At 33.1% G+C, this 14,423-nt stretch overlaps 1 protein-coding gene across 1 annotated transcript in view; it reads right to left on the bottom strand.

The window, feature by feature from the left end:
- Nucleotides 1–14,423, bottom strand: part of LOC114339041 (retinol dehydrogenase 14-like) — a 94,680-nt gene that overhangs the window by 60,403 nt on the left and 19,854 nt on the right. The window contains exon 3 of the mRNA XM_028289667.2: nt 12,775–13,070. Coding sequence (XP_028145468.2) covers nt 12,775–13,070 — 296 coding nt within the window. The remainder of the gene's footprint in view (nt 1–12,774; nt 13,071–14,423) is intronic.

Raw genomic sequence — 14,423 nt, 5'->3', positions numbered from 1 at the left:
AACTTGAGTAAGTCCATCTGAATTAACGAGGCCGTTGTACCCCCCCTGGCGACAGGACTACCTGTCTAGTCCAAATAATCCCGTGCTGTTAGTATTAGATAATCACTCGAGCCATATTTCACTGGATATTTATAATTACTGCAAAGAGAATGGGATTATAATGGTTAGTATTCCACCCCACACATCCCACAAATTACAACCTCTTGATGTGTCATTTTTTTCTGCATTAAAATATGCGTATGGTCGCCATTGCAATTCCTTTCTAAAATCTAAGATCAGCAACTCAGAGTTTGAAGATAAAATTACTCCATATGATGTCGCCGAGATTTTTAAGTTAGCATATGATCAGGTGGCAAATATTGATAAGGCCGTTTCTGGTTTCGGAACGTGCGGAATTTTTCCGTTAAACTCTGATAAGTTCACAGAAGATGACTTTTTTCCTGCTGATAATTTAAACAATGATAGCTTGGATAGAGATGTTTCTCCTGAACCTGCACCTCAGGGAACACCTCCACTAATAACAACACCATCTATAAGAGAACCAGAATTACCACGTCCATCAACCAGCCGACAGTCTCCTGAAAGTCGTCACACAACCCCCACAAAACAAAATGAAATAACCAAACGTCCACATATTTCTCTTTCACTTATTTCTCCAGTTCCTTTGCCCAATAAAAAAATTAAAAGAAAATATGGACGACAAAAGCAACATTCTGAAATTCTAACAAGCACCCCTTTAAAAGAATTCTTAGAAGAAAAAGAGAATAAAAAAAAAGAAAAACTGGCGAAGTCGGAAGAAGGAAAGAAAAAAGTAACCAGACAAGTATTGGTTAATGATGCAGGATTAAAACTAAATAAAAATAAAGGGAAAGCCAAAGTACAAAAAATAATCAAACAAAAAATAAACAAAAAAATCTTGGAGGATAGCGATACTGAAGAAAGCGATTTTGATGAAGAAGGTCTTTGCAATGACGATGAGTTGGATGACATAATCAACGAGGGAGGTGAAACTGATATCTGCATATTATGTGGAGACTTCGGCAAACAGACGGAAACATGGTTCAGATGCATAAGTTGTGGACAATGGGTGCATAAAGAATGCAGTGGAGCCAAAAGTCCCGAAAACTACATTTGTGACTTTTGTTAATATGTTAAAAAAGCTTTGTTTACATTTTCTTACTTTCAGTATTAAAAAATAAATTTTCTTTTCATATCACTTGCGCTTTTAATATAGATACCTACATGCGCCATCTTCACCATCACTGTGCGTCATCTTTCCCTCGGTGGAAGGTAAGATGGCGCAAAAGCGTTTTTTTTAAAGCCGCATAAAAAATACTTCCTTTTATTGAATTTAAAAATAATCCTAGAAATTGGTTATAGAAATGTCCAAATTACAGGCTCGTAGCATTCAAAGTTAGCTTAAATATTTTTTACCCTTAAATAAAATGTATTTTGCTTAGGTGCGTCATCTTCGACGTCCTTCCCCTAACATTATGTTGTTTTATATGCCATTAGATTGAAAACTTAGTCTTTTGATAGCAGTTGTCGCCAGGGCATCTATGCCATTTCGTTCGTTGCAATCCGTGACTGCACGCCGGGGTTTGTTTTGTTGGATCAGAGAGAGAGAGAGTAGCATATGTGCCTTCTGATGAGAAACTAATAAGTTTCGAAGGCGGTAGAGGTGCTTGCTGCCCTCTCTGATTGGACTAGAGTATGGCGCGGCTGCATTTTCGTTTTGCAACGAAATTGAAAATGGTTATTCATTTTTGATTTACACGTTTACTCTGATTGGAGTACCAAGGGAACCATTCCCGTTGAAATTTTACCGCGCTGAGCAGATGGGACGTGCTTTATAAATTGTAAAATTCCGTCATCTTTCTTAGTCTCAGGGTCCGTAATGGCTTGCAAATAGGGAACTTGCATAAATTTTTAAATATTAAAATAATATTAAAAAACATAAGGTAACATGATCTTAAAACGCTTGCATGCGAAGAAAACAAATATTTTTAACCCGTACGCTAATTACGGCGCTTTGAAAATGCTATAAAATTCAAATATCTTAGGAGGCTCTTGAACGTCCTTCTATTGGTCTGACGTCAGAGGCCACAGTCATCTACGTCTACGATTAGGTATTACGGGTGTATTACATTTTAATCGTATTTAAATTGATATTACCAGCTATTATTTGTATTCTTGCATAGTTCTACAATCAGTTTATTTACTTTAAAGTCAAATTTATAAATCTTTAGAAATTACTAATGTGTTTATAACGTATAAGTATTATTACTCACGAGGGGTTTTCAAAAGAAAGCGATCAAGTACAACAGTTCATTTTAATCGTCTTTAATTGAAAATTCCTACGTATTATTTATGTTCATCTTATATATTGTAAGTAGTTCCCCAATCAGCTTAGTTTAAAACTGAAATTGGTACCATTATATGTATTATAGTAAACGGTTTTCCCCGTGGGTTTCATCTACCTAACTCTAATCGAAGGATTTCTTATATCCTGGAAAAGAATACGGTGTAATTTGCATAATAATAAACTAAATTTTTATGAAGTTTATTATATTTGATTGTAATGTTTATTAGTACCTACTGGAGCCTTTCATTATTGTGTTCAAGGCCTTCTGAGAAAAGATTATGGTGATTAGCAGACGTACCGATAGCCAACAAAACCCTTCTTTACAAAGTTAATAATACGCATAAATAAGAAGAATCATTATTGTAATTTTACAAGTTAATATCTTTATCATCTCAGCTTATATGGGCCATTCCAAGAACATACGCCTGCTTTGGATTACTTCGACAACGAATATTTTACTGTACAACATAAGAAGTACGAAAGTAAATGGCGCTAATAATTATTTCAATAAACAACAATGTAATTTGCAATTTACTTTCGTTATTCTTATTTTGCACAGTAAAATATTCGTTGTCGAAGTAATCCAAAACAGGCGTATGTTCGTGGAATAGGGTATACTCACACAGCATCCCTCGGTAGACCGCAAGCTATAGTAGAAACATGACTGTAGACCGCATACTATAGTAGCACCAATACTTTTTAGTTACTCTTACTTTTATTACTAAGTTTTGTTTATTTTTAAGTTACTTGTTTCTTTTTTCAACACAAGAAACGACAAAAGTAATTTCATAAAAAAGAACTTTTTGATGCATCCAGGTGCATCCAGGCACTATACAGTACTTATATTGCGCAGATTTGTTTTCCATTTTGATAAAGTATATTACACACTAAATACACTAAACTAAACTAAATACAATAACATAAAAACCGAGCAAACGTCACAGTTATTCGACACGCACAACTGGCAATGGCAAACTGCATTCAAAGCAAACGGGCGAAAACGATAAATGTGGCCTGTGACGTCTGACCCAAGCTCGCGCTTTTGAAGTTGTTTGAAACGGAAATTTTAGGCGCGGAACTTTGATCAGATGTTGTACGTACACTATTCATTGTTAAGACGTAATATTTTAAATATAACATTTTTAAACCTAAATTACCAATTTTATGCAAAAAAATTTTTTAGTGCAAGTTCCCTATTGTAGAAGCCTCGGAGGTGTAACCAGAGAAGGTTCCCATTGTTTTCAGTCTGGTGGGATGTAGCGTAACATTATGTTGTTTTATATACCATTAGATTGAAAACTTAGTCTTTTGATAGCAGTTGTCGCCAGGGCATCTATGCCATTCCGTTCGTTGCAATCCGTGACTGCACGCCGGGTTTGTTTTGTTGGATCAGAGAGAGAGAGAGAGAGAGAGAGAGCAGCATATGTGCCTTCTGATGAGAGACTAATAAGTTTCGAAACCAGTAGAGGTGCTTGCTGCACTCTCTGATTGGACTATAATATGGTGCGGCTGTATTTTCATTTTGCAACGAAATTGAAAATGGTTATTCATTTTTGAATTCTCTATCCAATAATATAAACATTAACATAATTATACAGGGTGTCCAATTTTTTTCATATTAAATTAATTGACACAAAAAGACGAATGTGCGTAATTAATTTAATTCAAAAAACATTTTACTGCTGACATAAAACAGAAATAAAGTTTCGAAGGCGGTAGAGGTGCTTGCTGCCCTCTCTGCTTGGACTAGATTATGGTGCGGCTGTATTTTCGTTTTGCAACAAAATTGAAAATGGTTATTCATTTTTGATTTACACGTTTACTTTGATTTGAGTACGAAGGGAACCATTCCCGTTGGAACTTTACCGCGCTGAGCAGATGGGACGTGCATTATAAATTGTAAAATTCCGTCATCTTTCTTAGTCTCAGGGTCCGTAATGGCTTGCAAATTGTAGAAGCCTCGGAGGTGTAACCAGAGAAGGTTCCCATTGTTTTCAGTCTGGTGGGATGTAGAGTAACATTATGTTGTTTTATATACCATTAGATTGAAAACTTAGTCTTTTGATAGCAGTTGTCGCCAGGGCATCTATGCCATTCCGTTCGTTGCAATCCGTGACTGCACGCCGGGTTTGTTTTGTTGGATCAGAGAGAGAGCAGCATATGTGCCTTCTGATGAGAGACTAATAAGTTTCGAAACCAGTAGAGGTGCTTGCTGCGCTCTCTGATTGGACTATAATATGGTGCGGCTGTATTTTCATTTTGCAACGAAATTGAAAATGGTTATTCATTTTTGAATTCTCTATTCAATAATATAAACATTAACATAATTATACAGGGTGTCCAATTTTTTTTCATATTAAATTAATTGACACAAAAAGACGAATGTGCGTAATTAATTTAATTCAAAAAACATTTTACTGCTGATATAAAACAGAAATAAAATTTTTATTTGGCAAACAAACATTGCCTTTCGCTTAAATTAAATGTTCAAACTGTCAAGAGGCAGGTGGGTGGCAGCTTAAACATTGAATTTAAGCAACAAGTAATGTTTATATTTGAAATTAACATTTTATTTTTGTTTTCTAACAGCAGTAAAATGTATTTTTAATTAAATAATCTACGCAAAGTCTTCTTTTTGTGTCAATCAATTTAATTAAAATATTGTTTTTGGACACCCTGTATAAATAATTATGTCAATGTTTATATTACTGAATAGATAATTGAATTTCCTTTCAAATGAGCTATAACACGATCCCTATTCTTGTTGAAAAAATAATCGATTACGTCATCACGTCCAGACGGATGACGTCACTGGTATGACATATATGCCAAAAAATCAAAAATAAAAATCAAAAATCGACCTGTTACGGTAAATTCTATTACTGTTGTTTATTTAGTTAATAATGAATTTATGCGTTATTTTATGGACGCACTGTATACGAGTAATTATATCTGTACTTATAAATAAATAAAAATAAAAAATATTTATTTCGTCGGTATACTGGGAAAACCAGGTAAATGCCGAAATACCGAAACCGAGAAAAAACGTTTTTAAAGTTTAGTGTTTTATTTTGAATTAAGAGGACAACTTGTGTTTGATATTCGGTATTCTAGTGAAAGATGCATATATCAGAAATGACATTCTATCAGTAGTTTGAAAAAGTTAAGACACCTAGCTGATTAGGCCTAAATTTAAGATGGAGGTGGAGTCACTTACCTGGTTTTACCTGTAAACCTAAATTAATCAGTTACCCTTAAAATAACACATTTATAACAAATATAATAAACCAAATATAATATTTTGTAGTTTTGTGATCGGAATATGAGACTTTAACTAGTTAATAGCAATGTTTTTAAGGGATTAGTCGATAATTATAACATTTAACTGGTTTTCCCTGAACATTTTATTCAGTGCTGTTTGTAGTTGTATATGGATATTATTTACATAAATGATAGGCAGTTTTATAGAAAAAACCAATTTATTTTGAACGTGTTATAGACATAAACGTAACCAGGGGGGTTTTGGGGGTTATAACCCCCCATTGGGATGTACTTTGAGCTCTATACGCTTAACACCATACCCCTCGGAGACCTTCCAGTAGTTGTAACCCCCCTTTCCAGTAGTTGTAACCCCCCCTTACGAGTATCCTGGTTACGCTTATGGTTATAGATACAAGAAAATAGTATCACTATGCGTATTACTCGTCAGATTAGTCACTGAAAACAGGATCTGACACGATGCCATTGGCATCGTAAAATACTATACCACCTGTTATATTCCTACGGTGTCACTCCCTTATCAAATAGCAGTAACAAATCTCTGTTTTTTGCTATGCTAATTAACGAAGTTCTATCATAAAGTTGCTTAAGTTTTTATCGACTAACATAAGCATGCTTATGTTAGTTGATAACTCAGCTTGCTTTTTTCTTGTTGACTGCCGTGCAGTATCAATAAGGAAATGAAGCTTGGCGATACGTCATAAATTGAAATGGATTCTGTTAATACTTTTTTATCACTGACCTTGACATTTTTAGTTTCTCTTGCATTTTGAAAAAACAGACAAGTAATCTGGCATACCATAGAGAGACCTGATTTCTAGCGGTTTAGATGCTGCTATGTATAGAGTCAACTTCCATACAAGAATGTGCCGACTCTAAAAATTTAATGTTACGATACTGTCCTCCGCAGGTATAAGAAAATACACTTCTTATTTCACTTGCTTACATGTTCTGGAACACATTTTGATAAGTAGTTGAGTATAATGCTTTCTATTTCAGAACTTCCTCGTCTACCGTTAATTTCTGACCAGGCAAAACGGTAAGCTACATTTGGTAATGCGGCTTTATTTACGCACAAATTGTAGACACATAATTTTCGGGAAGAATATATATGAATTGTCCAGTTAATTTGGAATCTGTAGTATAGCCTGTAGATCGACAGTGATTGAAACAAAATTCCGTTGTTGATTTATCTTATCATTTCGTTTTTCGAGATTTCATACTTCTATTTTTTTTATGTTGCCTGTAACTGTTTTTTTAAATATGGTTTCTTAGTTGGATTAGCCATAATATGATAGGGCTAATAAATATTATTTATTACAAACTAAACATTGATCTTATTTAGGACAAAAAAGCTTAAATTATAGTCGTTAGAAAATATTCTTCGGTATGTAATTTCGCTAATATCTTCCGGTTTTTTCAGCTGACAATCATTTATATAAAGTTGATATATTTTCCTTATACTCAAATTTTTGTCCAAATATCTACGCTTCGAACTTTGGCGAATATAATGTGGGACCACGGTTGGAAAAGACTCAATATGAGCCTTTACAATTTTTCGGTTTTCATTGCTTGTTTTATTTGGCACTATAATATGCTTGACTCTTTTGCCCGTATCTGCATAACAACATACAATATCAATTTTTCTTACATCTTGCATTAACGACGCTGATATACAAAGTGGGTCTATTGAATAAAAAGAAGTATTTGCTTTTACTTAAAAGTATTTAAGTATTTACTTAATAGTAATTGAATAAAGTCATTTCTTTAAAGCAGATACTTCTTTTTATTCAATAGACCCAGTGTCTTACAAAAAAACTTCTCACATACCTGTACCTCTTGACCATTCAAAGAAACATAGTCGATACCATCGATTTTACCAGTCGATATGAATGAGAAATTTTAATAAAATATACATGTAAAATGTATTAAAGACATTTATCACCTTTTTACTGAATATGGTGTACAACAGTAGAAATATATTGTTGTCTGGCAAAATAATATATGTGCGCATACTTGGTTTTACATGCAACAGAACTTTAATTTTGTGGAAGTAAGTATCGATATATTGTTTTACTAAAAAATGAAAAGTTGGTTAAGTGTAACTTATTTGTTTATCACACAAATTATCTGCTGAATGGTAAGTCGTATCAGTTACTGGATTTTACCTGTATATAGAGCGTAAAAAGCTGAGAATTTTGGTATACTTAACTCAATATTTTAAAATTTGTCATTTACCTGGTTTTCGCTGTATACCGACGATTTGTTTTTTATTCATTGGCTTTTTTTTTAATTCTTGTTTTATTTGTTTCTCGGGTTAGGGTCAAAAAACATATTTTTAAGTATGCTAGTCTTATTGCAGTTTCGACATTTCTAATTGAAATATATGTACAATACTTACAATAATATTAATTGCAATAAAAACTTAGGCACCATAATTTAATAGATGTCTTATAATTTAATAAGTGCCTAACTCAATGAGGGTTTGTAGCGTAATAGTGTGTATTTCAAAGGCTAACCGATTTCAGCACTCTGGTGCCGTAGTATAGGAGCATTTGTACATAATATGCATACCGATGTTCTTGAACGATTATTCTTCATTTAATCACTATTTTAAATATTTTAAAATCGTTTTTTGCTCCCCTGAACAATTTTACTTTTTGCAGTTACGTCAATGTTCTTCCGGGACGGCGATTTTATAATTTGGGCTGTAAAATAAATAAATATTTCTGTTATAATGTGTAGGTACATGACCTCTAAAAAAGTTGATACGGAACAGGTTCTTTTCGTGGTACCGGTAGTAACGTCACAACAACGGGGAACAACCCGCAGTTAAATAAATAAATTAGGGTCTTATATGATGCAAATCCATGATTCCATCTAGAAGAATTAGTATTGTACAAGCCAAAAAGAATATTGACCTGGCTGGAATATTTCGTAGAACTAAAAAGTTACCGGTCTGTACTGACGTCACAACAACAGGGAAGAACCCGCAGATATATTAATTAGGGTCTTATATGATGCACATTCATGATTAGATCTCGAAGGATTGTACAAGCCAAAAAGAATGTTGACCTGGCTGAAATATTCGGTAGAACTAAAACATATTTTATATGCTCTGGGTTAATTAGCAAAATACAAGGAAAAGTTATTTACCAGCAATTTTATTGTTTTTTTTTTCAATTTTTTCTCTATAACTCCAAAGATTTTAACTTTACTCCGAAAACACCCAAATAAAAATTCACCGTAATTAAATTTTGCATAGAGATATGTTTTCGCAATTTTTTCGTCCAGCATCGATTTGTACAAAAATTTGGGATTAGGCTCATTACACCCTCTAGTTCATTTTCTATATTGAGCCGTTGTACGCTTTTGGTTTTGTAAGGGTGAAAACTACCCCTAATTGTAAAAAATTATAAAATAACATTTTAAACTTTAATATTGTCAACATTTGGTTCTTATTAGTTACATAATTAATGTTTTATGCATTAAGATACAGTCATAATATTTCAACCCTTAAAACCACCCTTGTTGGAGCTATATATAAAAAATTTAGTTATCCTAAAAGAATAATTTCGGCTTGCATCGATTTACATAAAAATTTGGGATTAGGATCATCTCATCTTGTGCTTCATATTCTATATCATGCTTAAGGGCGTTGATTATTTTTAGGGGTTTAAACTACCCCTTACTGCCAAAAATTATATAAAAACATTGTAAACTTTAATATGGGTAAAATTTGGTTTTGATTGGTTTAATAATGATTGTTTTATACTTTAGGATATAATATCATAATATTTCAACCCTTAAAAACCACCCTTAATAAAATTACAGTTTTTATAAGTAGATAATAGATCTATATAGAATTTATTTTTTATATATTTTATTAGATCTATACAGAAAAAAAGTAGAATTAAAGAATTACAAAAACATTTATTTACACAAAAATACGAATTTACAAATATGTACAAATACAAATACAAATAGTTTTTTAGTCATCTTCCAGTATACGAACCGGTTCTGTGGTATTATACATATGTATGTACATTGAAAATTATCCATAGGCGGACTATCCGAATTTTTTGAAAAAAAAAAAATTCGTTTTATAAACATAGCTCAGCTCCTTCATTTTTGGCGGTGAAAAGTTTTTTTCAAAAATGACTTTGTAGTATTTTTGAAGAGTTATAAGACTGTGTAAACTAAATTCCGTAAGATCCCTCAGTTTTTAATTAGGATGGGTATAAAGGGCTCGAATAAAGGGGTGTTTGCTCGTAAATAGAGGTTTTAAACAGCTATATCTCGCTAACTCTTCACTGTAATGAAAAATATATGCACAAGGGAGATTTAGTTATTAAAGAAGCTACAATTTAGTAGTATATAATTTTTTCGCATCTCCAGTATTTTTGGAGCTATTTTGAAGTAAAAGGTGAAAAATGGGAAATTTCAAAAAATTAATTTTTCTTTAAACTTCAATCTCTCTAAAATTAGGCCTTTTAAATAAGTCAAACTTCTTGGGTGTATTAATAATACAAATATAAAAGGAATTACAGTAAGGTGAAGACCAATTTTTAATCAGGAGGGTAGTTAGGGGGTTGTTTGCACTGATTTTTTCATAGAGAAAAGCAGGTACCGACCTTTTTTTGATCATAAGTCGCTTAATTTTCAGACCAGAAACTTTTCATTATTTTTTTTTGAAAGGCCTAACTGTATACTTGAAAAAAGATTATTTTCCTCGAAAGTCCGAATTTCCGAAGATTTCCTCGAAAAATGCAAAATTTTTCCGTTATTTTACTTTGAATATTTCAAATTATGCATTTGACGAAAAAAGCTAACTTTTAACATGTCGTATCTCGGTTTGTATTGGTCTTAGCGATATTACAGGAAAATAATTTGGTTTGTGTTACTAAAAGATACAATTTAAAAAAGTCGACTTTTTCATCGAAAAACTATTACTTTCAAGCGCAAATAACTCGAAAAATATTAGTTTTACGAAGAAAATGTATCACATTTTTTTCTTATAATTACTTTTTACATCGATTTACATAGTTAAAATGTAATAAAAAAATTCCCGCACCCGAGATGGGGTGGCAACCACCCCCAAGGTTTTAGCGTACAGCGGCATGATATAGAAAATGATCCTTGGACTATTCCTTACCTTCTGTGAAAATTTCAAGTAAATCCATGCTGGACGAAAAAATTGCGATCCAAAATGCTTCATTTCCTCGACTATTTTAGGCTAATTAGCAAATACAAGGACCAGTTATTTACCAGCAATTTTATTGCTGGAATCAAATCTTATGATTCTATATATATTAATAATATAGGTATGCAAAGTCCGCAGATAGTGTGCTACTTTTTTATAAAAAAAATGGCCTCCGAAAATCGTGTTTTTTTCTATTTTTGCTCTATAACTCCAAAGATTTCAACTTTACACCAAAAACACTCAAATAAAATTTCACCGTAATTAAATTCTGCATAGAGACGTGTTTTTTCCTATTTACTTCGACGTAAATTTTCCCTGGGAAATGCGGGATTTTCCAACAAAATCTTTAATTTTCAACTAAAATTTTAGATAAGTAATTGTTTATCAATAATTAAATAACTTGCCAATATAAAAGATCTTTTCGTACAGATTATAATTACAGAAGCCGATGAAAATTGAATGAACAGTTTAGCAGAAAATTGAATTGATAATTAAAAATTTACGTTTGCTATAATAACCACAATAATTATGATACATAAGAATAGCTATGATTTTTGTATAAAATGACACTGTACCTATCTAATGTACCTTTCGATAAACTTTATTTTTAGATAAAACACAAATATTATCATTTTAAAGCTGTATAGGTATTTAAACAATCTTTATTTAAACAAATTAAAAACTTTTGTTATTATTATTAAATTAATTTATTATAACAAAACAAAAGCAACTTTGACATTTAATAATGCGTTAGTTAGATGGCTCTACTCGAGTTACTTGTGAACAAAAAAAGAATGAAGAAAATTGCTCCATGGGAAGCCGAGAGAATGCATTTTTTTAACGCATACCCATTTTGAACTTTGAGATTAAGGGCCGGTTGTTCGAACGCTAATCAAAAATGATCATTATCAAACCTTTAATTATTGTCACAACTGTCAATGTCAACTTTGATTGGGTTGCTGAAAACATAATTATTGATTACAATTATGAAACTAGTTAATCAATTATGTTAATAATTGTTATGTAAATTGATTAACTAATCTCATAATTATAATCAATTAGGTTTTCAGCAACCCAACCAAAGTTGACATTGACAGTTGGTGACAGTAATTAAATATTTAATAGTGATCATTGTTGATTAGCGTTCGAGCAACCGGCCCTAAATTTTTTTCAACCTTATTTTCGATTGGAATTTGGCTATTCTTGTCAATTTTGGCTCGTAATATCGATAGTTTTTATTATAATAATATATGTTATGAGCATTTTAAAGATATCAAAATTGATGTGGAGAAAGAGGACCGAAATAAAAAGGTGACGGTTCGAAAATGATGATCCTGTTGTTTATTATCTTTGCCGTAAATGCCGGTCAACTTTAACCGGTTGTATCTTCGGAACCACTCATCACAATTAAACGTTTTTTCTTTTAGGAGAAGCGTCCTGCCGCTTTTTTTCCAATACCGTTTTCATGATTTAAGTTAATTTATTATTTCCGGAATTTCTATTTGTTTATAAGCCAAAAAATTGTTTACAATTTTAAAATATTCCTGAGGCCGCTTAAATAGTCCAATTTCAATTCTGTAAAGTACATTAGATAGGTACAGTGTCTTTTTATAAAAAAAACCTTATTAATTTTTATGTATCATAAGTGTGGTTATTATAGCGACCGTAAATTTTTAACTAACAATTCAATTGTTGCTAAACTGTTCATTAATTTCTATGCCTATTCATATTTTCAATGGCCTATTCTCCGATAATCTGCTCAGACTATGATACAAGATCCTGCAGTGACTCTAGTAAAATTAAAAAATAGACTCCCACGGATTGTGTATATTATGATTATGCTTTTTGACAGATCCTGCCTGGATTATCTTTGCATTAAAAACAAACGATAATAAGCTACAAAAACAATAACAATGATAAGACTTACCTTAAACATCCATCGGGCAATTGTAACCCATAAAGAATAGAAAAATTTGCTTGTAATAAACTGGGCATGTATATTTGTATTTACTACTCCTGGATCATAACAGTTTGACGAAATGTTGAATCTGCTTAATTTTTTGGCAAAAATATCAGCTACCGCTGCTAGACAATATTTAGAGTACTTGTATTTATCTGGGTTGCTTATAACAAATTTTTCAAACAAAATCATGCTATGTAACTGTTTTATTATAGAAGAACTACAAAATACTAATCGGGCTGATTCCGAATTTTTGAGTAAATCTAAAAATAAAAAGAGGCTTATTTAAATTAATAACTTATTGTGGCCGCTAAATACTTAAGTTTAAATATGCATGGAGACATAATCTAAATTAAAACGTTATTAAAAATATAAGAACAAATACATTAATGCCTGGTTGCACCAACAAATCTTAAGCTCCAGCTTAGCCCAGCTCGGCTTATAGATAGGGTCACTATAAGGCACTTAAGTTACACCATAATTTTAGATTCTTATCTAAGCAATTCACGTTGTAATCCATTGTTGCAAGCTGAAAATTGATCTGACTCAATGGTGTAACGCGATGTTTCGTATGCTGAGCTTAAGGCACGTCTTAAGCTTAAAGTCTGTGGTGCAACCAGGCATTAGAAATTAACCCTCATGTGTACCACACTGCGCACAATTTAGAACTTAGACCTCTCAAGGCAGGTCCATTATATCACCCCCCCCCCCATCCATATAGACCTGGTCTTGGGCGTTTCTGGGCCCAAGATTGATTCTAGCTCTCATATCCGCTGGAATCAGTAACGGTTTTAAATGTGAGATCTTCCTGATATTCCGAAAGTATAATCCTTAGTAACCTGGTCGCCTCACAAAAAACAACAGGTCTTGTTAGCGGTAGCTTCCTTATTTGAATCGGTTGAATATAGGCCGAATCCAGGGTCTGATACCTCTTCTTAGCCAGTGCCGGGCACTTCCAGAGGTCATGTGAGAAGGTTTTCTCTACATCGTAATATAGACTAAATCGTGGGCCATCCGCCAATCCAAGCAGATCAAGGTACCGTCTGAGACTACAGTGCCGGTAAGCATACTGAGCTCCAAAGTGCGTCTTCTACAGTTAAAAAGGAGAAGCTTGGCTGTAAGACCTTTGGATGGTCCCACTTTGCCTAGTCTATCTCATACTGCCAAAACTGACACAGGAGTCTGATAACCACCGTAAAAGAAGCTCCTTGAGACTGCATCAACCAGTAATGAACGGCGCTTCAATCACAGGTTCGGATCTCACAGGCAGACTTGATCAGACGCGTCTGGCCGTTCGTTTTTTTACACCTATGTGTCCCGGTAGCTACACCAAGTTAACCTTATTGGCCAGCGCAACGTCAGCCAGTGCTCAATTGTACATAAGGACCACGTTGGAGCTGAATTTGGGCGCTTCCAAAGTTCTTAGCGCTGCTTTACTGTCAAAGTAAATATGTATGGTCTTGCCTTAGCAACATCTATCTATTACGTCCTAAGCACATAAAGCTGCATTAGAATTTTTCACCCTAGAATGCAGATGCTCCTTTCATGACAGCTTAGAATCTAGGATAATTCCTAGCTAATTCACTGAGTTGGAAGCCGATCTACGTTAACAATTC

This window comes from Diabrotica virgifera, chromosome 5 (genome assembly GCF_917563875.1).
Source record: "Diabrotica virgifera virgifera chromosome 5, PGI_DIABVI_V3a".
Classification (NCBI taxonomy): Eukaryota; Metazoa; Arthropoda; class Insecta; order Coleoptera; family Chrysomelidae; genus Diabrotica; species Diabrotica virgifera.
The sequence above is the reverse complement of the archived record's forward strand: the minus strand, read 5'-3'. Positions and strand labels throughout refer to the sequence as shown.